General features: G+C 39.3%; 1 protein-coding gene across 1 annotated transcript in view; it reads left to right on the forward strand.

The window, feature by feature from the left end:
* The window catches only part of LOC126088540 (eukaryotic translation initiation factor 2-alpha kinase 1-like), a 161,852-nt gene that overhangs the window by 74,199 nt on the left and 62,472 nt on the right, over positions 1–25,181 (forward strand). Inside the window, exon 8 of the mRNA XM_049906719.1 lies at positions 4,984–5,166. Within this exon, the coding sequence (XP_049762676.1) occupies positions 4,984–5,166 (183 nt within the window). The remainder of the gene's footprint in view (positions 1–4,983; positions 5,167–25,181) is intronic.

Consider the following 25,181-nt stretch of genomic DNA (forward strand, 5'->3'; position numbering starts at 1 on the left):
GCGAGTTTCGACCACTGCATTTTCATACATTATCCAACGAAGTAAATACAAATTCCGTATTGTTCATCTTCGAATGTAGCACAATTTCAGTGTACTACGAAAATCTGACTGGCAAGACTGACTGGGATGTTTGTCAATATGGCCAACTCTATGTTCTGAATTTTTTCCTATCTGTGAGAAGAGATGGTTGCTAATCGGAACCTGATGAAATTTGAATCACATACAGTATTCTCTTCACCATAAGAATAATACGAATATAAACATTTTGCCATGTATTCTTTCATGTTTGTTGCTATCTCATTTAAATCCTGTCTGCCTAATAAACTACGAAACTAGAGTGAGACAACAGCAAACGCGGAAGAATATACATATCGTGTCATGTTTATATTCGTATTATTCTTATGCCTAATAGTGATACAGTCAGAAATGAAGCACGGCAAGTGACTAGATTTTTAAATCTAAGATGACTCTTAATTTCTGTGCAGAATTTGATGTAATAAAGAAGCGGCCGCAAAGATTTTCAAATGGAGAAAATTTTCGCCTAACTCTCGTTCAGAACATGTTCTATCATACGCAGTCTATTATTTGATTCTTGTTGATCATTATCAAAGAAAGCAGCAGTGTAAGTAACGTCTCTTGTCATTGTTTCGCTAATGAGACGATTCCCCCCTCTCTCTCTCTCTTCTTTTTTTTTTTTTTCAGTAGTGCGGACAAAAGCAAGCCATGCCGCGAGCCGCAACAGGCCGTAAACATGCACTATCAGAATGCGACAAAAAATGCAAGACACAGTGCAGTAATGCATTTTCAGCTTAAGAGTGACGCAAACACCTATAACAAAGAAAACAGCACTTATCAGATCAAAGCAAAATAAGCAATCGATTCAAACCAGACGAAGCACATGAAAAAGTAAGGGTACCCGTATAAATATGGACGGAGCGCCTGCGCTTAGCAATGGCTACGTGGTAAAGCTTAACTGCTAAGGTTACGACTCGAACCAAACTACTGTAGCTGTATCGTCATTCATTCGACCTAAATTGTATCTCATATTACAATGAACCAGCTTTGTATCGATTTGGAGGTGCGGCCTAAAACCTTTCTCTCCCCTTGAATTTCGAGTCTCAAATTTCAGGTGCGGCTTAGATTCGGGATTTTTTTTTTTTTTCCTTTATTTCGAGTCTCATTTTTCAGGTGCGGCTTAGATTCGAGTGCGGCTTAGATTCGAGTAAATACGGTAAGCTAATTTACCTTCCACAGGTCCCATGTGAAGAATCATCATCATTTTTTTAAACACTGTATGAAAGGATAATTTTACAACACACATTTACTAAGATCGCATTAATGCACTGAATTTAAAAAATGTTTTTTTTATTTATAATGTAATAAACATACAATAGAACTACTACAGTACTTATTTACAAAGAACACATTACTGCACTGAAATGATGCAGAAGTTAGATTGTATTTTATGTATTAACTACACACACACACACACACACACACACACACACACACACACACACACACACACAAAAGTTGGTTCTACTGAGAAATTCATCAATGGAGTTAGAAGGAGTGGGCCACCAATAAATCCTTTAGGCTTCTCTTAAACTTAATGTCATTGGTTTTTAAGATTTTTATGGCTGATTTCTAGTATTAGTTTGGAAAAGTGATATATTTTTAATGACAAATTTCATTAAGGGATAAATATATTGGGAAGCAGTAGTTAATATCCCTAGCTCCCTAAACAGGCTTCTGCAGGATGTTCTTGAGTTCACACCACATATAACTCTTATTTCACATTTTTGTGCCTGGAAAACTTTAGCTTGGCTTGATGACTTACCCCAAAAAATAATCCCATATGACATTACAGAGTGAAAGTAAGCATAGTATGCCAGCTTTTACATTTGTATACCCCCTATGTCTGACAGAATTCATATTGCAAATAGAGACTTGTTTTAGACACTTCAGCAGTTCTATGGTGTGCTCCTCCCAGTTGAATTTATTATCAAGCTGTAATCCCAAGAATTTAACACTATCCACTTCTATCTGCTTGTCACCATATGTTACGCATATACTCGTGGGACACCCCTTACAAGTTCTAGACTGCATGTAGTGTGTTTTTTTTTCAAAGTTGAGTGACAAAGGATTGGCTAGGAACCAGTGATTAATGTCCAAAAATATTTTGTTAGCAGCTCCTTCTAAGACTACACTTGATTTGCTTTTTATTGCAGACTAGCATTCCCAGACATTAGCAGCAACCTAGATCAGTTAGTGAAGTTTGAATTAATTAACAGTTATAAGTGCAAAGTGAAAGCTTCATAAATTGCAAGAGAGTGCTCATTCAGAGTGTCAGTTGCATTTGTCGGGTGCAGCAGATGAGCACTGTACTACATGATACCCACTTTGCAACCATCATCTATGCTGCTTTGATGGAGTCCGTATCAGTAAGATTGTTTGGCAAGGATACAAAATCCATAGCCCTGTTTAACCAGCACTAGTGGTCGTTAACGACCTGGACTAGTGATGAAGTGTGTGTTGTCACTGGTGACACTGGAGTGGGTGTGATGTTGAACTGGCTGATCATTTGCAACACTGCGCTTATCCATATCTCCCAAGATGCAGGGATGGGGAAGGGGTGGCTTTGACTGTCATCATGGTGGGTGCTAAAGGTACCTCTCTTTCGTGACCCAAATATATTGGTAGTCTCCAGAACCCCCTGGTTGCCACTGTGGAGAAGGGCTGTAGTGTGGTTGGAGGTCGTAATACTGTCTACTTGGAGGAAGTGAGGTTTGGGACCTATAGCAGCTAGCAGTCTAGAGTCTGTGTCACAGTTGTTTTGAGTAGTTATGTGTGTGTGTGTGTGTGTGTGTGTGTGTGTGTGTGTGTGTGTGTGTGTGCGTGCATGCGTGCGTGCGTGTGTGTGTGTGCGTGTGTGCGTGCGTGCGCGCGCGCGCGTGTGTGTGCGCGCGCACATGTAGTATCAGAGCTATTGGAGCCACAGCTGACATATTCTCCATTCTTGGCTGTCCATCACTTTTATCAGTTGACACCCTCTTGTGCCCAAAAACAACGATGTCAAACCTGCTGTACTGCTGAAGGTGCATGCCCAGACAGATGAATCTTTATGATAATAGAGAGAGGAATGTTGTTCTAGGACTCATTGAATCGTGTCCAAGAGCATCCTACATCTGCACCTATGGAACAGCTCTGTAAGGCCACAGTCATGAATGAGAGCATAGAGGTTCATAGCAAGAAAACTTTTCAACGTTGATTCTTTGTGGCCCAAGTATAGTCCTCAGAAAACTCTGATTGCCTCTGTGGAGAAGGGTGATTATGTGAGTGAAGGTTATATGACTATCTTGTTAGAGGTGGAAGTTAGGGTTGTGATCTACACCAACTAAAATTCTATGTACTATGTGCAGGCAGTGGTAGTGCTAGCGAAGTGTGCAGCTTTCTCAGGCGTAATTGCCTCGTGCATGTTAGGCTCAAATGTTCTGACCAACTGCTCTGCTTTGGTGTTAATAAAACAATGGTCAGGTCCTAGATATCATTTAGTTTGCAAAAACTTCTGGAATGCCTCAGAGAAAAATCACTGGTCATTACTCAAATAATGGTGGTGTGAAGAGCTCCTTCACTTGCAAAAATTGATGCCACAGCTTGTATTGTGGCTCATATGGTGGTAATTAGTATCTGGGCATTTAGAGAGGATGTACCACTGGCAACTACAATCCCCTTTTGAAAGGGCCAGCAGAATACGTGTGCACAGGCTCCCAAGATATCTTAATTATGAATTATGAAGAAAAATAGTGTACTGAGACCATTCATTCAATATCACTGTCAATGTGTGGCCATGTTGCACATATCGTACCACCCTCTACAGTAGCAGTTCTGTCATATTGATCTGACTGCTTCATTAGATGTGAGGGATTTTTCCAGAATATGTCATGTGTTTGCATCCAGCTGGAATCAGTACACCTACTGTCTCAAATTTTTAATTGGTTTTTATTGGTAAGTGTGAAACCCCTTATGTATTGGTGTGTTGGGTGGTGGGCATTGGGTTACTTAAAAATAGGACCCACTGTTGTAGGCTTTGTGCTGTGCTTTGGGTTAGGTACCAAAGAGTGATGTCGAGAGCTTTTGATCTATGCTGAGATAAAACTTTGTTTTGACCAGATAAACTAGCTATTTCTTTATATAACAGAATATGGCCAATGCTTCTTTTTCAGTTTTTGAGAAGTTTAGTTGTGCTGCTGATAATGTCAATGAGGTGTATGCAGTGGGCTGTTTAGAGATGCTGAAAAGCTCCAAAATTGCCCAGCACCTGCACAGTGTTGGAAAGCATTCATGGCTAATGTTAAACTATATTCAGGCTTCATCATAATCAAACAACAGATTGGTTTTGGAGATTTACCAGCTCACGCTTCCCTCCCCTGTTAAAAAAAAAAAAAGAAAATCCAACAGACTGCAGACCATAAACTGAATACTGCTTTCCCTTACTTGATTAAGTGTGTAGGTACTTTGTGTGGTTGCATTTGGAAGGAAGGTATTTCAGATCTCTGTCCAGCCGTCCGCATTTTCCGTGTTTTCCCTAAACTGATTTAGGCAAATAAAGAAATGGTTCTTTGTGCATAGAGTATTTCCTTTCCTATCCTATCTTTCCTTTCTTTCATGGAAGAGGAAGTTTTGAAATATAGACAAGGACATTAACAAGAAGGCAGACACTTTGTGTGTGTGTGTGTGTGTGTGTGTGTGTGTGTGTGTGTGTGTGTATGTTTTATAGTTCTGGCAGATATGAAAGGCATTTTTGTGATACTGAAGCTTCCAAATTGTTGAGATCTTTCCTGTTTTGTTTCAGAAGTGACACTAGATGTTACCATAGAAGTTAGTTCCCATAGTTTTTGTCAATATAATGTAGCAGTGTTATGATGATATGTGTGGTAGCAATGGTAATTGAGCTGAACCATTGTTTCTGCTATGTTTCAGAGAGATTGTGCCACACTTTATATACAGATGCAGCTATGTGATCAAACACTTCTGCAATGGCTAAATAATAGAAATAATAAAAGGATACCCATAGATATTACACAATGCCTCAAAGGATTTCGCCATCTGGTTTGCGGAATTGAGTATATCCATTCCCAAGGGATAGTTCATCATGACATTAAGGTAAAGCAATTCAAGTAAAACACTTCCTTATGATTTTTGAATTTTCTGATTAAAATTTGTATTCGATCTGTCTGTGTTTATGTTAACACCCTACTGATGATTATTATTTATTATTATTATTATTATTATTATTATTATTATTATTATTATTGGCAAATAACTCGATCAATTTTTAAGGCTTGTTTACGTTCAGACTGTGTTCTGTATTGTTTTTGCTTTTGGTTGCTCTGATATAACTTCCAATTTGTCTACTTTGTGTCTGAAGGTGTCTCTTTCTAGAATGCCAGCTGGTCTTATGTTTGCATTATTTTGGTCCTTTCGAATTTCATCTAGCCGAGGTGTGATTTCTTAAGTGAGGTTACATAATTTGTTATTCTTTTGTCAGTTGATACTCTGGTAGTCGGCTGAGATGGCCAAAGAATTTCATTTGCATTTTCCTAATATCAATTTCAATGTTTGAAAACTTTTCTGTCGTTTTAATTGATTGTAGCCTATACCTGTCTTGGGTATGTTTTCCCCTAGATTTTTCCTGATGATCTTTCTCTCTTCTGTTTTGATGTCTTCAAGTTGTTGTTTTCTGTTAAGGGTTAGCATTTCAGTTGCGTAGAGGATTGCTGGTTTTATGACAGTATTGTAATGTAGAATTTTTGCCCCTCTTGACGTTGATTTTTTGTTGTAGAGGTTTTCCGTTAACCCTACCCCTTTTTTAATTTTTTGGAGGCGATGTTGCTGTGAGATGTTTGCAGTACCTGTTGGTTCGATGAATTCTCCAAGATATTTAAAGTATGGGATCCTGTCAATTTCACCCTATTTTGTTTTCAAGCTTGCAATTTCTGTTTTTGTACAAAAAGAGTTCACTTTTCTCAAATGAAATTTGTAAACCCTCTTTTTCTGCACATTCTTTAAGTATTTCGAGCTGTTTGACTGCAGTCTGCTCATCCTCTCTTAATATCACCAGGTCGTTTACAAATGTAAGATATGGTAGGTAAAGGTTGTTTTTGGCAATGCCCAGTAGGATTGGCTTACAAACCCTACATTTCTTGAGTTCTTTTTCCCATTCTTCCATAACTTTGTCTAGAACTATGTTGAACAGAATAGGAGAGAGTCCATCACCTTGTGTCACACCTGTTTGAATGTCGAAGGCTTCTGAAATCTCCTCCATAAATTTTACTTTAGATTTCATGCCAATTAGTGTTTGTTTTACGATTTCTTGTGTTTTGGGATCTAATTGCCTCTCTTCTAAAATTTGTCATAGTGAGCCGGTCTATTGAATCATATGCTTTTTTGAAATCTACAAATGTGCATACTTCAGGTTTTTGTCTGAGAGCTCGCATTTTGAATATGTATTTGAGGTTGAAAATTTGCTCAGGACATGATCTGTTCAGTCTGAATACTGCTTGATAGTCTGCTACTTTGGGTCCTAGTTGCTATTGTGTTCTATTCAAGAGACAAGCTGATAGAATTTTGTAGGTGACTGGTTATAGAGAGATCTCTCTATAGTTGTTTACATCTTATTTATTATCTTTCTTATGTAGTGGATGAATCAGAACAATTTTCCAGTCATCCTGGACTTTTTCGGTTTGCCCGATGTTTTTGATTATTTGAGTAATTTCTTTAAGTGAATTTGGGCCTAAATTTTTCAAGAGTTCTGCTACATTTCTGTCCTCCCGTATGCTTTATTGCTTTTAGGTTTCTTGATGTGCGCATAAATCTCTTCTTATGTTGATGGTGATGAGTTCTGTGCTAAGATTTCTGGCTGCACTTTCAGGAATCTCTCTTCTGGTTCTGGACAATTTAGAAGCTGTGTCAGGGCCCATTTACCATCTTGTTTATTATTATTCTTTCTTTTCTCAGACGTTATGTCTGGTCAAAAATGGAAAGTGACGCGGACCTTGATCAAGCATGACTTCCTTTTAACTGTACGACATATGTTACATTGCATTTAGGAACTTTCGGGTAATTGAACATGTATCAATAATTACAGATTTCTGTAGTTGTATATATAAGTTTGGGTGTAGCTGTATTGCATTGATGTACTGGTGGATATTGTGTGGTATGACTCCTGTAGTTGATAGTATAATTGGCATAATGTCAACTTTATCCTGATCCCACATGTCCTTGACTTCCTCAGCCAGTTGGATGTATTTTTCAATTTTTTCTCCTGTTTTCTTCTGTATATTTGTTGTATTGGGTATGGATATTTCGATTAGTTGTGTTAATTTCTTCTTTTTATTGGCAAGTATGATGTCAGGTTTGTTATGTGGTGTTGTTTTATCTGTTATAATGGTTCTGTTCCAGTATAATTTGTATTCATCATTCTCCAGTACATTTTGTGGTGCATACTTGTATGTGGGAACGTGTTGTTTTATTAGTTTATGTTGTATGGCAAGTTGTTGATGTATTATTATTATTTTTTAACTGTGCACAACATTTTAGTGGTAAGACATGGGGTTGCATTCTGGAGAACAACAGTTCAAATCCTCATCCAGCCATCCTGATGTAGGTTTTCTGTAGGTTATACTAAACTGCTTAAGACAAATACTGGGATGGTTCATTTGTAGAGGACCTTGCTGAATACATACACATCTCCCCAATCTGCACTTATGCTCGATCTCTAATGACCTCATCATTGACAGAATGTTTGCTCCTAATATTTGTGCAAATGTAGTGTAAATATTTCTTTGCATTTTCTGGCAATTGCTAAAAATGAAATATAAATGACTACATTGTAAGTTAAAATTAAAACGATCTTCTGAAAAAGGCTCTGAAGATGCAGTTTTGTAACTATGATTAGGTGAATAAGCAAGGAGTGAACATTCATCTAGATTGCTTTTATCATCAAATAGACACACTGTTGTAGAGCCACATGCCTAGCCCAGTCACTGAGTGTCACTTGTTGGTCCACAAAGGTACAGGTTGCCTCCTGCAAGTCAGCAGCATGGTGGATCACTTGTGTGATGTGGTCCAACCATTCTTGTTGTTTCTAGCAACTCCTCACATTGTAGAGAAGTGAGGGCTAGGTTAAAATGAAGTCTGAAAAACCATGGTCCAACCAAGATCCAGTCCCTTGGCCCCTCGGTTTCTAGTTATGTGCTTTAATGCTAGACCTCCTTTTTGTATTTATAACCAAGATTTGAACCTGAGAGCTGCAGATTGATATTGTTCGTTGTGCTTTCATCACTGGTTCAGGGCAGATATTCCATGACATATTTCAGATTCCATTGATGAGAACTTCACTCAGTCCTTTTTTTAAAAAAATACAGAGGATGGCCAGTCCTCTGACCTTCTCATTATCATTCCAATTTTAGTATATGTACTTCTGAAGCTAGTACTAGGTCTGACATGTAAATAGATAGCTCATCAGCAGGATTTGATGAGTGAGTTTGCAAATATCAATAAATTGTGTACGTATATGGCCATATCTTTTGAGTGCATTGACTTAGAAGTGGTACCTCTACCTGTTCCTGAGAAAAAGGACTTTAAACAGACAGACAGACAGATCAACAAATGGCAAAGGGAAAATATTTTTTTGTGATGTACTTACAGACTAAGAATTTTATGACTATTTTCCTTTACTTGTACCATGAAACATTGCTTCTTATCAAATTTTATGATTCTAGGTCAATGGGAAGTACCCTAATGGCTTTGATGAGTGAGTTTGTATCAAAATACATGACATAGTTGGCTAAATCTTTTGATTACATTAATGTAGAAGCTTAAATTTTTTACATCTCAGTAACTGACATAAATTTCAACTTGTTACCTACAGCCGTTCATGAGAAAATGGGTCTTAACAGACAGACAGATGGACAACAAAATGATATTATAAGGTTTCCTTTTTACTGTTTGAGGTACAGTACTTAAAAATCAGGTAACATCGAAGAAATTCTGAAGGACTTGGAGGAAATGACATGTTACTTTTTGTATAAAGGGCCAGAGTTTCATCAATTTCCAGTTTTATCGATGCTTGCCTACAATATATAGCCAAACAAGAAAATGGACAAGCTATGGAATGCCTCCTGATATCAGAAATCACTTGGCATCTGTTCATCTGCACCACTTTCATGTAACTGACAGCGGTTGGGTGATCTTGCTAAAACAACAGCACTGAATCCATACTGGAAGAATTCTGGAGAAAAGTTGTTTTGTAGCTGTATCATGTAACACACACCCATCTTCATCTCTTATCTTCTCAAAATCGTCCTTGGCCTATTCTCCAAACTGTATGAAACTACTGTAGACACAATGTTGGCTACAAAGGGTGTGCATATACAGATGTTACAGGTTCAAAATAAATCTGTAAAGAACATCTAGTTTGTACACTGAACTATAGCTATATCAACATAATTTTTCATGAGAAGTATAAAGAAAATTGTATCCCTTCTTCTCCCTGCCATCATTCAGTTATAAGTAAACTTCTGATAACAGGGACAGGTGGATGCAGTGGTATAGAACTGTGCTGGCACTGAACCATTAGGGTACAGTCTATGACACAAAACCTGGCTACTGGTTGGCTGCTGTAGTCAAAATCCCAAGTTGTTCACTTAAGGTGCAAATAAAACTGGCCTCCCTCAGATTCTAAATCTGACCAACTGCACAACATGGCAACAATGTAGGAAGCAGAAGTTTCTGCAAAAAATGTTGTCTTCAACTCGAACTGTTGTAGTGTTGAATCTGCTTGTGGTCTAATGGGAAAGGTTGTGCAATTTAGACATGAAGGTACAAGTTTGAGTCACTCCTTTTATTATTTTTTAACCACATTTCAGATGTTAGCTTCAAGTGTCAGCCTGATGGTACCTCAAAGATAATTTGCTTCACTTTCTAACCAATCAGTTATTGCTAAACCTCCCAGAATCATTTCTGAGAAAGAGATTGTGACTTCATCAGGATCAGAACAGTTTATGCTCAGGAGTTCCTTGCCACACAACAGCCAACAACTGCCAGTCACCAGCCACAAACCATCCTGACATTGGTCTCCTGTTGTCAACTGTTGTCTGCCCAGGTGATTGTGATGCAGTGCACCTTGGGTATGTTTCTACTCTCAAATTGGGAACCAAAAAATTGTTTATTATTGTAGTTGACTATCCTCGTGAATTACCTTCAGTAAACTGTGTGAACAAAGCGCAGTAACAGATATCAAGTAGACTGCTTTTAGTGTGTTTATAGGTACCATTTTTGATTTGAGTATATTGTTGACAATTAATTTCCTGTTGACGTTTGCTGTTGTGTTCAGTAAACTAATGGAAAAAACACCATATTACAATATACACTGTTTTTACTATTATATCCTCATGACAAATGTCAATGTTAATAAAACATAAATTACTGTATATGTAACATGAGTAAGCATAAATCAGCATGATTAATAAGATATTATGAAGTTTGTACTTTGAAATGATCGTTGTTTACGTGGTGTTCTGTGTCACACTCAAGTAGCATGCAAATATGGTAGTTGGAGTAGATGCATAAAAAACCCAGTTAATAAATTATTCAGTGCCACAAATTCATAAATAAAATTGTGTGTTCATAAAACCAAAGAATTATGTTAGCAGAAGTAGAAGAAGGCAAAGTTTCTTAAGATTTTTGCTCTAAGACTATGGGAAGCTGAAAGTAACGAGAAGACTTATGACGGAGAAGTTTTCATAAGATTTCCTTTTTGATTCTGATATGGCTGCATCTAGCTCTGTCACAGAAGAGGTCAAAAGCTGGCCTCCATTGAGATATGCAACCTCCACTTTACAGCTCAACTCCTTTACCTCAGAGCCAGTGAACATCTTCAGCATTCATTTCTCCCTTATTGCCCCAATGGTGGCTAGGACAGACAAATCACAAATTAAAAGACAAGATTAATTGGAATTTCTGTTTGGAACAATTTTTTTAAACTCAAAACCATAAATTAATAACCCAGTGTCCCACGTTAAGTGAAAATCACTCAGATTCAAGAATGGAGATGACAAGAATATATCAAGTGAATTTAGCAGGATAATGCTGTACCATACAGAAAACAACTTGAGGATTACAGAGTTCCCATACATATTCTGTATTGTTGTCAAGTTTCACTTCACTACCTGCAGGAAGAATATGCGCCCACAGTCAATGCGTTTCTTGAATGGATTTGGAAATGAGCGTGGCTTATGTCTCAAATGATACGTCATAGATACTCAGAGGCACCGACTGCAAACTGGTGTGTGTGTGTGTGTGTGTGTGTGTGTGTGTGTGTGTGTGTGTGTGTAAAATTAGTGGAAAAAATGTGGCTGGAGAAAATGCGAGAAAAGAGATAAAAAGTAATACAAGGTAAAATCGCGTCCTCTCTCTCTCATTCAGTCTTACCCATGAGCATCTGCACAATCATACTAGCTCACATCATGGAAGATAGTGTTAGAAGTATTTAAATGTTCTAAAACTAATAAGTTAAAGTATATCATTCACTAAAAACACGGATGAGCCAGTTACCCTAACAACACATTAAAAAAGTCATCTCAAAATTTTAGGCAACAAATTTGGCATTATTTTAATGTACCACATTCATTTGCTGCACAGCTAAACTAGAGGGGAAATCTTTCGCCAAATGAGCTTCCACCCTGTGATCTGAAAATAAAACACAGTCTAGTAAAATGTGGTGCATGTGATCTGTACACTGCATGCACTCAACATTGGAGGGTCCTCTCACTGGAGCAAGAAGCCATGTGTCATAGTGCTGTGTCCTACCTGAATTCAAGTAATGAGGACCTCATCCTCCCTGTGTGACTGGAAAGAGTCACCCACATTGTGGACTTTACAAGAAGCAGCTTGTTATCTGTCACTTACAGCCAATATTCGCATGACTCTGTACCTCAACAGCTAGGTGATAGCATGCAGGAGGACAGCATGCTGAATGAACTGAGGATCGCGACATGCCTCCTTGGTTGCTACAAGTGCTCTTTCATTGCATGCAATACCCATGTGCCCTGGTACCCAGCAGAAAGCCACCTCCTTCCCCAGCCATTGTAGTTGGAGGAGGGCATCCTAGATATTCTGAACTACTTTATCTGCTGGCTACAAGCATTGTAGAGAGTGAAGAGCGCTCAGGGGTTCGGAACAGATAAGGAATTTAGAACATGTTTCATCTGTCCCAGTGCTTACAGGATCACATATAACTCTATGTCAAAGATATTAAAGTATTGAGGCAGTCCGATCTTGAGGACACAATCAGGGAAAACTACAGATCTCTCAGCAGTATCCTCATGTTTAGACCCATCTATAAGTGCACCTACAGAGTTGTGGTGCTCAGCTAGAACATAATAAAATAATGTATTAAAAATATATGTAGGAGTGCAACTTCTCCTATACTGTACTTAATCTAAAATTGCTATGGGCCTCTGCAGTAATCGGGTGGAAGACAGTTCAGATCTTGGAGTTGAGGCTGAGCTCGGTCCACACCAAGTTTCTCCAGCACACTCTGCATGTGGATCCCAAATGGCCTTGCTCCTCATAGACGAGTGGAGAAAAGATGTTCCAGAGATGGACGAGCAACAGTATGGTATGCTGGTAATTAGGAGCAGCGAGGAACTTAAATACCCATTGCACCATGGGGAACTGTCGCTGAATGGTGAGTGGCACTTCACCAGCTTCAGCCACCCATACACTCTGCACCCATAGTCTAGCCGCAATCACATGAAAGCCCAATAAATCTGAAGCAGACATGCCTTGTCCACTCCCCAAGACCTGTGGCTAAGGCATTTTAAGATGTTTTTTGGCTTCTTGGTTCTGGCTTTCTGGTCTCTCAGGTGCAGCAACCATGACAATTTGGAGTCAAAACTAAGGCCCAAAAACCTATAGAATGGTGTCCCTTATGTTCAAATCAGGTAAATTAAAAATAGGCTGAGAACAGTTAAAATGACAACACACACACACACACACACACACACACACTCACACACACACACACACTCTTATTTGCAAAAAAAATTGAAAATCTGCCTTTACAGCCCACCCCTCTGACCTCTGCACTGTAAGTTGTAACTGACATCTTACTCTTGTTACACTGGAGGAAGAACAGAAAACTGCAAATCATCCAGAAATAAGCAGCATTGTACAGGTCTCTTTACCGTATAGATGGTACTGTTTATGGCTATGGCAAAGAGGGTAACATTTAAAACACTGCCCTGATGAACACCATTCTCCTGCTTAAAATGATTTGACAGCACGTTGCTGACTCAGGACAGTTGCCACGAAAATTCCTGTTGGTGGAGCTGCCCTAGAATACAGTGTTTCCAAATAGTGTTGTATGCCTTACTGATGTCAAAGAATACACCGATACACTTGTGGTTGTGTAGGAAAGCCTGTTGAATAGCTGCCTCTAGGAGGGTCAAATTGTCAACAGTGGATTGAAATCTGAATCCACACTGAGAGCAGCTAAGGTCTGACATCCAAACTACATGAGAGTTTTTCCTACACACCTCTGGTAACTACTGGGATACATTTGGTCCTTTCCAGGTGTGAGGAGAGGTATCAAAATTGCCTCTCTCCATTAGTTGGGAAAGTGGCACGTCTCCCATATCAAATTAAAACATTTGAGGAGGATTTTCTTTGATGCTGCTTGGAAATGTTGAAATATGCTGTACTGAATTTGGTTGTAGTGAGTGCAGTATCATGAGCCTCAGTGTCTAATTCAGCTCCCACGTGGAGAAAGGGCAGTTGAAAACTCAGACTTGTTAGATATGAAGTCCAACTGGCCCCTCTCTATGCACTGTAGTGGCAGAACACCTCATCCTGGATGGCATTGGTAGAAGTCATTTCAAAATGCTCTGGGATCATCTGAGCTGTCTCTGGACATTGTTTGGAGATACCCTTGTTTCAGCACTGCTGCTATTGCTAAATGACTGTATTTACTGGGAGTCCTTCTGATGGCGTCTCATACTTTTTTGGGACAAGTGGAATGGGTGCTAGAGTTCAGGAGTGCTTGTCATGACCATTTCTTGCTCTCCTTTATCGTGCATTGAGCCTTGGCTGCCATGATGCAAAAGGCTGTGAGGTTGTCTGCTGTTGGGTGGTATGTAAACTGTCGGAGAGCCATGTTCCTAGCCCAGATCACTGAGCGGCACTCGTTCGTCCACCAAGGTACAGGTTGCCTCCTGTAAGTCAGCAGCATGGGGGATCACTTGTGTGATGTGGTCCAGCCATTACTGGACACTGCTTCAGTGTGCAGACACAGCCAGTTGACTGAACAGCATTCAGTTAGATCTGCTGACCATCGATTTCCACTGCTTTCTTCCAAGTAATGCTCCATCCAGTAAGTTGATCCACAGTAGGAGGTGGTCCCTGGAATGAAGGGCATCAGTTACTTCCCATTGAATGGAGTCTGCAAGAGCTCGGTAGCAGAAAGAAAGGTCAATGACAGAGGACAATCAATTAAATCCTTAGAGCAAGTTGAGTTTGAGCCCCATAATAGATTATGGGCATTGAAGTCACCCAGTAGGAGAAATGGGCAGGGGATTGTTGTATAAAGTGTGTGAGAACGTCAGAGTCTATCACATGCTGCGGACGTAAATACTGTAAGCAGATAGTAATCTTCTGACCTCATGGAACTTCAGTGGCTACTGCTTGTAGGTCAGTGACCATAAAGAGAGTAGAGAAGTGCTGTGTATTATTGACAAACACAGCAATCACTTCCTTGGATATTTCCACAGTAAAGTTATCCTTGCAGTGGAAGTTATAACCCCATAGCACAGGGGCGCCAGTGGCTTTAAAATGTGTTTCTTGCAAATGCAAGCACAGGAGGTGTGTCTGTGCTAGAAGTTTCAGTTCCACTCTAGTGTGGAAGCCATTTGTCAAGGGGTTGCCATTTCACACTCTCCCTCCATTCAGTCAGGGGTGAGAAAGTTGCCCCTGGCAGACTTGACATGCCATTAGCTCTGAAGCAGACTCACCGTTGGCGTGGTTTGATACCTGTTTTTGCCTGTGGTTGATGATTCCCATTTGTTTCTCACATTCGGGGGGGATCTATGATCTCTGAAGTAACTGCAGCTTTGCAATTGCACTGACAAATGCAGGCTGACAGTAACAATCTACATATGTGAAACCGGCTGTCAGAATATGAATTTTAAGAGTGGCAGCAAAAGATGTAATGAATGTGGAAGGTTGCATGGCATTTTAGATCTTTTTGGTCTTGCCATATGGGATGAGCATTGTTGTTTTGATCTCCCATTCCTTCTTTTCTTCAAGATATATTGTTGCAGTCTCTACTCCAGGCGGGGTGGTCCCCACAGTAATTTACACAGTTTGAAGAGGATGGACAAATGGCACCTTCGAGGGCACCCTTGCCATACTTAGCACAAATGGCTCCTCCGTTACATCCTAGTGTGATATGACCAAAGAACTGACAGTTAAAACAGCAAGTTGGATTTGGAACATGGGGCGACATGCTTAAGTGAAGGAAACCTGCCTTTGTTATGCTCTGGGAGTTTTGTGCTGTTTAAGGTCATGGTAAAGGAATCGGATTGTACTAGATCCCCATCCACCCCGTTCATGATTTTTGTACATTGATAGTTACTTCTGAAGCCCACTCATCTTTCTTTCAGTTCTTCCTTGCAAATACCTGTAAGGTCTCTTCATGATACAACACCTTTTCTGTAGTTCAGTGTGTTGTGTAACTCTGTTATGATGGTGTATTCCCCAATGTGTTTAGCTTTCCAATGGTTTGTTGCGTTTTGGAAACTAAAAGTTTCAACCAATTTCACAATCACTTGATAGATTTTAAAGTTGGAACAGTGCCATCTAAACCTATTTGAATGTATGAAAGTGGAACGTTCTCAAAGCTGCCTTTTTTCTGTTTAACTTAAAAAAAAAAACAACACATTCTGACTAACGTGTGCATTCTGTTAGTATATAATACTACAACTCTGAAAAATTCCTGAGTCAAGAAGACTGGCTGCATGAGCCCCCATGCGTTAGATTGGGTGTTGATAGCAACCAGCGTCCATCCATTCCACTGGGTGGTAGAGGAGAAAATTCCGAGGATTCCATCTCAGTCCTACAAGCAGCTAGGGTAATAAGGGTCCACCCAGATAGAGCCACACTTGCTAGGTAATATTGTACAACTAAGATGTGGCAGTTTTCCCAGAGGCTGATACACTGACAACTGTTTCACATCAACAGCCATGCATCTTATCAGCATGCACCACACTTTGAGATTGAGAATTTTTTCCCCATCCTCCTGATCTGGGTGGTCAAACCAAGATCCCTGTTCCTGTAGCTCACAAAGTTCTTTCACTGCAGTATTCAGTGATTACTGAAGCATACCTGGAGCTTACGGTGACAGAGTACTGGTGGCACTTACCACTCCCCAGCTAAGGAACCCTGAGGTTAGCAAGCCAGAAATGAGTGCTGGGCCCCTGAGGGAAATTTAAACTAAACATCATGAATCAATAATAGTCACAATTATTTTAGTTTTTCTGTCTTAAGTGTACTGCTGAAAACTGTAAAGCTAATTCCCAGATCAGAGGATCTTTTTTCAAGCAAATTCCACTGTGTTATTACAGACATTATGAGTAGGCAACGTATCTTTTGATTATTAATGGACTTAAGAATGTTGTTATTGGCACTATCCTCAGAACAGAGGAAACAAATGAAAATACAACAGCAGACCAGTGTCGCAAAACAAGAAATACACAGAGATATTTTGTAATCTTAACAGTTTATAACGAAGTTCCAAATCAAGAAAGTGTACTGTACAGGTAAAACCATTCACAACGTTCAAAAAAAGGGCTCAAAAAGCCAGGAAGACAATGAAACCAACAAATGTGTGCAGTGCAAGTTTGATTCCAGCTTCTGACAGCATGAAAGGAGAAACAGTTGTCATCAGAACAGTGAATAAATAACACGAAACATTGATAGTAATGAGAATATGTCATCCTTAGAGCAAAAATGTCATTCAGTCTATAATTACTGAAGGATACAAGTATCATCTTGTTGTAATGGTTACAATGTTGACACTTCCAATTCAGGCGAATTGCGCCTATCTTGAAGAGCTTTTCAAGCAGCAGTATGCTTAAGACACAGCGATCCCAAGGTAACAGTAGGTTCACCAAGCTGAGTGCAATGCTGATTTTTCTGTGAAGCCTCCCACAGTCAGTGCAAGGTATTGTTAATTTAGTCCCAGGTGAAGTCATATGAATGATTCCTAGGTAGCCGTAATATTTATAAGAAAATTATTGAGGTGTTATGCAACAGCACAGATAGACACACAGTTCTGGAATATGCCGCTGGTTCATGATGCCAAACTTGCACTACATTTTGTAAAAGCTGTCATTGTTAGCCAAATTATAACCCAGACTTAATTTCTACCTATAAAAGACTTGCTCAACAGCGTGCAAATAGCAGTAAGACCCCTGCACTACACACACAACACAGGTCTATTCTATGGCAGTTAAACACAGCAGAATGCCCTCTGTTTGCATTTTTCTGCCAGTGACATAATTTCTTTCGCATTAGACCACCATCTCGTTGTGGAGGTGATGAACAATAGTTACAGTGGATCACACTTTCAAATTCCCTCCTCCCATCCCCCACCCTCACTACGAATGTGTCGTAAATTTATTGCTGAATGCAGACTGGTGTTATTTCAGTATAATTCCTTATTTTAGCTTAATCTCTTTGGTTAACAGATGTTGCAGAATGACCTCCTACTGGTTACAGCATTAGTGACATTAGTGGTAGGTAAATGAAGTTATTTACTCTCAACCTTTGAAGTATTGAGACATTCAAAATGAGTCAAAAAGTTTGCAGACTACTGTTGAGAGATGTTTTTGTTTTGAATTATACCAGTTTTATTATATCTTCAATTTATTATAGTGTGTTTTTATGAAAATAGTAAATGTCATAAAATTTATGAGGATTTGTGTTTATGTACTACAGGAATAGACATTGTGATTTAGAGTTAATGTGTGCTACATCATTCTTCAGTCAGCCAACACACCACAGTGGCATTGCTCCCTATTTATCACCACCATCGATGTTTATAATATTAGACATTCAAAGGGAGTCTACACTCTGTATCGCAGAAGTACCCGGATCGTGCTATATTATTCGGAGGCGACTTCAACCTATCTAGTATAGACTGGGATGTCTATGGATTCATTACAGGTGGTACAGACAAGCCGTCGTGTGAATTACTTTTTAACACATTATCTGAAAACTGTATTGAGCAGCTAAATTGACAGCCAACGCGTAATGGAAATATTTTGGATCTGGTAGCCACGAACAGACCAGACCACATCGACGGTGCCAGTGTTGAGACAGGGATTAGTGATCATGATGCTGTCATTACGACTATGGTTACGAAAGTTAAAAAGTCGGTCAAGAAGGCTAGGAGAGTATTCTTACTAGAAAGAGCAGATAAGCAGTTGTTAGCATCCCACTTAGTAAATGAATCAACTTCATTTACTTCCGGTACAATGGACGTGGAAGAATTACGGGCAAATTTTAAACACATTGTAAATCGCGCATTGGACGAGTATGTGTCGAAAAAGTGGATTATGGACAGAAAAGACCCACCGTGGTTTAACAGCGCAATTTGGAGAATGCTCAGGAAGCAAAGGCAGTTGCACTCGCGGTACAAGAAAGATCAGGAGAATGAGGACAGGCAAAAGCTAGCAGAGATTTGTGCTGCTGTAAAAAGAGCGATGCGCGAAGCATACAACCACTACCACCGTCATACCTTAGCAAAAGATCTTGCTGAAAACCCAAGGAAATTCTGGTCTTACGTAAAATCTGTAAGCGGGTCGAAGGCTTCCATCCAGTCTCTCACTGATCAGTCTGGCCTGGCAACAGAAGACAGTAAAACGAAAGCTAAAATTTTAAATTTAGCATTTGAGAAATCTTTCACGCAGGAGGATTGTACAAACATACCGCCGTTCGAGTCTCGTACAGATTCCTGTATGGAGGACATAGTGATAGACATCCCTGGGGTTGTGAAGCAGCTGAATAGGTTGAAAATAAATAAATCACCAGGTCCTGATGGGATTCCAATTCGGTTTTACAGAGAGTACTCTACTGCATTGGCTCCTTACCTAGCTTGCATTTATCACGAATCTCTTGCCCAACGTAAAGTCCCGAGCGACTGGAAAAAAGCGCAGGTGACACCTGTATATAAGAAGGGTAGAAGGACGGATCCTCAAAATTACAGACCAATATCCTTAACATTGGTTTGTTGCAGGATTCTCGAACATATTCTCAGTTTGAATATAATGAATTTCCTTGAGACAGAGAAGTTGCTGTCCATGCATCAGCACGGCTTTAGAAAGCATCGCTCCTGCGACTCGCCCTTTTTTCACATGATATCTTGCGAACCATGGATGAAGGGTATCATACGGATGCCATATTTCTAGACTTCCGGAAATCGTTTGACTCGGTGCCCCACTGCAGACTCCTAACTAAAGTACGAGCATATGGGATTGGTTCCCAAATATGTGAGCGGCTCGAAGACTTCTTAAGTAATAGAATCCAGTATGTTGTCCTCGATGGTGAGTGTTCATCAGATGTGAGGGTATCATCTGGAGTGCCCCAGGGAAGTGTGGTAGGTCCGCTGTTGTTTTCTATCTACGTAAATGATCTTTTGGATAGGGTGGATAGCAATGTGCGGCTGTTTGCTGATGGTGCTGTGGTGTACGGGAAGGTGTCAACGTTGAGTGACTGTAGGAGGATACAAGACGACTTGGACAGGATTTGTGATTGGTGTAAAGAATGGCAGCTAACTCTAAATATAGATAAATGTAAATTAATGCAGATGAAAGGAAAAAGAATCCCATAATGTTTGAATACTCCATTAGTAGTGTAGCGCTTGACACAGTCACGTCAATTAAATATTTTTGGGCGTAACATTGCAGAGCGATATGAAATGGGACAGGCATGTAATGGCAGTTGTGGGGAAGGTGGATAGTTGTCTTCGGTTTCTTTGGTAGAATTTTGGGAAGATGTGGTTCATCTGTAAAGGAGACCTCTTATAAAACACTAATACGATCTATTCTTGAATACTGCTCGAGCATTTGGGATCCCTATCAGGTCGGATTGAGGGAGGACATAGAAGCAATTCAGAGGCGGGCTGCTAGATTTGTTACTGGTAGGTTTGATCATCACGTGAGTGTTACGGAAATGCTTCAGGAACTTGGGTGGGAGACTCTGGAGGGAAGGAGGCATTCTTTTCGTTAATCGCTACTGGGGAAATCTAGAGAACCAGCATTTGAGGCTGACTGCAGTACAATTTTACTGCCGCCAACTTACATTTCGTGGAAAGACCACAAAGATAAGATAAGAGGGATTAGGGCTCGTACAGAGGCATATAGGCAGTCATTTTTCCCTCGTTCTGTTTGGGAGTGGAACAGGGAGAGATGATGCTAGTTGTGGTACGAGGTACCCTCCGCCATGCACCGTATGGTGGATTGTGGAGTATGTATATGGATGTAGAGGTATATGTAGATGTAGATGAGACAAATACCTAAACTATCATTACTGTCTAATATTAGACAAATAACTAAACTATCATTACTGTCTGTCTGGCTCATTATACAAATTTTACATAAGAGCTTTCATCTTTGACAATCTTTATGACACAGTTGTCTGTTCATTACAGAATTATGTGGATAAATATACAGAAATATAATCACATAAAACAAATAGTATTTTGGTTGTAAGCAGTGCTTGATCTGTAATGGGAAAAAAAGGTTTTGATACTGTGATTTTCCATGGGCTATTTTTTAAGTTTAGACTTCTTAAAGTGTCATTTTTCTTCTTAGGTAGTGGCCCATACCACCACAAATTGAGCACTTGTTATTGCAACTGTTGTCATACATTCAAATCTCACTTGAAAAGTGGTATATCTAAAGCCAGATATTATTTTTCCTTCTCTAGTGCAATGGAAAAAATTACAGTGAAATTACCCAATGTTTTCATACATTCAAATCTTACTGGAAAAGTGGTATATCTAAAGCCAGATATTATTTTTCCTTCTCTAATGTAAAAAAAAAATTACAACGAAGGGCTGAAATAAAAAAAAAATTCATTTATCTACTGCTAATGCTGTTGTCAGTGATACACCAGGTGCACCATCTCTTTACCAAATAGGTTTAGCTAAATCAGAGAACTATACTGAAATAACAGAACATTAGACTGCATCCAATGTAATAATTTCAAACAATGGAAAGTCCAGGCTGGAATATTAGGACTTTTGAAAAGAATAGATTGCTGCTCACCATAAAGACGACATGCTGAGTTGCAGATAGGTACAACAAAAAGACTGTTACACACTAAGCTTTCAGCCAAAGCCTTCTTCAGAAAAGAAAGGGGAAAAAGAAAGACACACACACACACACACACACGTATTCATACAATCAGAAATTGGGAGTGGAGAGGGATAGCAGAGTATGGGTGGTGGAGCTAAATTAATAACACTGTATGCTGACTGTCACGCACTGCTTAGAAAATCAGCACCACGCTCAGCTTGGTGAATCTATTTTGGGTTACTTTATCTTATGTATACTGCACTTAACGTTCTTCCAGCATGGACACTATTCACTTCTGTTGTCAAAGTGGCAGCAGCAATTTTATTTTAATCATTACAAGTAATGATACTTGTCATGTTTTCACTATTTATAGACTGAAATTCAATTTTGGCTAATGATGAGTTATTCCAATTACTGTAGCACAATGGAAAACACAGGATGGAATAACAACAGTATGAAAAGGATAGGTCCCTGCTCACCACATAGAGGAAGCGTTGAGCTGCAGACAGGAACATCGAAAAAAAGACTGTTAGGTATTATTAACTGTTGGACTAAGGCCTTCATCAGATGTAAACAAAACGAAGTGCACACATTGTATAACAGTAATGGAAATTCATTGATGGAAAAATATATAAAATAGTGGGAAGGCTACTACTGTACTGTGACACGCAATAGAGGACAGTTAACACTAGCTTTTGAGTTCTTGCTCTTTTTCTAGTAAGAGTACACACATTCTCAGTCATACAACTCTCAAACATACATGCTACCATGGGTGTGTAAATTTGGGGGTCTGTATGGTTGTGTGTCTGAATGTGTGTATTTTTACTAGAAAAAATGCATCTGTTTGAAAGCTAGTGTTAACTGTTTTCTGTTACATGTTTCTCTGTGCCACACACCAGTCATTCTATAGGTAAGTGATTACCTTTTCCTTATTTTACATAAAATGCACACATGCATAACTTACACAAACGTGGCCATTGTATGTTCAGGCACTAAGGCCCGACCGGTTAGTACATAAGTGCAATCGCCATGAAGACAATGGTTCTAATTACTGTCAGAGTTTTGTGTTCTTTGTTCCTCATTCCGATAGCAGCTGCTTTTCCTTTCATGTGAGCAGAAGTTGGAATTGAACTTGCACTGCACACATTCATTTTCTCCATGGATTTTTGAGCTCACTTTTTGAGTCATTATGTATAGGTTTGTTGCACAGTAGACTTTCTTGATTTGGAACTTAGCTATTTGTAGCTTATAAGGTCTCTATGTGGATTTTTTGTTTCGCAACAACGATCTATTTTTGTCTCTCCATTTGTGTTGCTCCATTTGTGTGCCAACAACATCACTCTTAAGTCTATAACGATCAAAAAATGTTTTTCCTACTCATAATGTTTATAGTATCACCATTGGATAAGCTTGAAAAAAGTGCGTCACATATGAGGAATAAACTTTACAGTTTTCAGTAGTACATTTCTTTGAGACAGAAGTTGTACTCATGTCTGGGCATGCACAAAAACACATTCCTTTTGCTGGTAGTATAACAGAAACTTGCCAAAAACACAGAACATGTTTGGTAACTCTGTGATCCTCGAGTGGCTTTCTAGGTGGCACAGCATTATCTGCTAAATTCATGTGACATCTTCTTGTCTTTTCTATTCAAGAACCTGAGTGATTGTGTGACATCAGGTTATTGATTCATGGTTTTGAGTCCAGAAAGGTTGTTCCATGCAGAAACTGCAACTAATCTTGTCTTTTACGTTGTGATCTTCTGCCCAAGCCACTCTGGGGCAATGAGAAAGAGATGGATGCTGGAGTTGTTAGCTAGCTCTGACATAATGGTGTTGAGCTGTAAGTGATGACAACCATTCCAATCTTGATGGAGGCCAGTTTTATATTTATTCTGTGACAGAGGTACAAGCATTCAGATCGAAAATCAACAAGGACATCATAAGGGAACATCTCATCATAAGTCTATTCACTACTTTCAGTACACATTAGTCTATGAGTGAGAAACTTAAGGTATTGCACACTTGAAATGCCTTTTTCTACTTCTGCCAACATAATTCTTGGATTTTGTGAATATACAATTTTATTTATGAAACTACGGCACTGAATAACTTTTAATTTATTTTCTTTATGCATCTACTCCAACAGCCATATTTCTGTACTACTTGAGTATGACACAGTATAGCATGTAAACGAAGACTGTTTCAAAGTAAAATTTGCATATCATCTTATGAATTCATGTTGATGGACGAACACTCATGTTGCAGATACTTTGTTTTATTAAAATAGACATTTGTCATAAGGATATCATGGTAGGTACAGTGTATATTGTAATAGCATTTTTCCAATAGTTTACTGAACACAACAGTAAACATTGAGACAAAATTAATCATCAACAGTATATGCGAATAAAAAAATGACAACTGATACACATACTCATAGCAGCCTATGTGTGTTGTGTTACTAAACTTTACTCATTTGATTTATAAAAGTTATTTTGTGTGGACAATCATACTACACTTATAAATAATTTTTTGTTCACCAATGCAGAAGCAGAAATGTGCCCATGGTGTGCTGCATTGTGATCACCTGGGTAGATACTGGCTGATGTCAGGCAATTGGAAGTGTGTGGTTGGTGGTCACTGTGTGGCGAGAAAACGCTTTATCATAAATTATTCTGATCTTGATGCAGCCACGAGCTGTTTCACAGAATGTTACTGGGTGGTTTTGCTATTACTGATGGATTAGAAAGTGAAGTAAATTATTTTTGAGGTTCCATCAAACTTATATTTTTAGCAGATATTCAGACTGTGGTAAAAAGTAAAGGAAGGAGTAGACTTGAACTCGCAATTTTGTGTTTTCGTTGTACAATATTTCACACTAAACCATGAGCATACAGCACTACGACAGCTTGAGTGGAAGAAAACTTGTCTTCCCAAAACTTTCACATCCTACAGTGTTGCCAGAGCAAGCAGATGGTCAGACTTAGGCCTCTATTATACTGTCAATTTTATTTTTTGATAAGTCTTATACAAAAGATTTTGTACTGTGCACAGTTCAAATGGCTGGAAACTGCATTACCCGTACAGCATTTATAAGACTGGTGTTGGTTCAGCCCTATTTTCTTGTTGAGCAAAGAGAGCTCTTTAGCACTCTCAGTATTTTCTGCACAGTAACAAGAAGTTGGAGTCTTTTTAGTTCTGTGTTCACTTGCTTTTCCTAAATTTCAGTTAGTGTTGTTCAGTGTCTTCCTCATTAGGCTTATGATACATATGCATAGCATTCTACATCTACATCTACATCCATACTCCGCAAGCCACCTGATGGTGTGTGGCGGAGGGTACCCTGAGTACATCCATCGGTTCTCCCTTCTATTCCAGTCTCGTATTGTTTGTGGAAAGAAGGATTGTCAGTATGCTTCTGTGTGGGCTCTAAATTTCTCTGATTTTATCCTCATGGTCTCTTCGCGAGATATATGTAGGAAGGAGCAATATACTGCTTGACTCTTCGGTGAAGGTATGTTCTCGAAACTTTAACAAAAGCCCATACCGAGCTACTGAGCGTCTCTCCTGCAGAGTCTTCCACTGGAGTTTATCTATCATCTGCGTAACGCTTTCGCAATTACTAAATGATCCTGTAACGAAGCGCGCTGCTCTCCGTTGGATCTTCTCTATGTCTTGTATCAACCCTATCTGGTACGAATCCCACACTGCTGAGCAGTATTCAAGCAGTGGGCGAACAAGCGTACTGTAACCTACT

The sequence above is a fragment of the Schistocerca cancellata genome, chromosome 6 (assembly GCF_023864275.1).
Source record: "Schistocerca cancellata isolate TAMUIC-IGC-003103 chromosome 6, iqSchCanc2.1, whole genome shotgun sequence".
NCBI classification, from domain to species: Eukaryota; Metazoa; Arthropoda; class Insecta; order Orthoptera; family Acrididae; genus Schistocerca; species Schistocerca cancellata.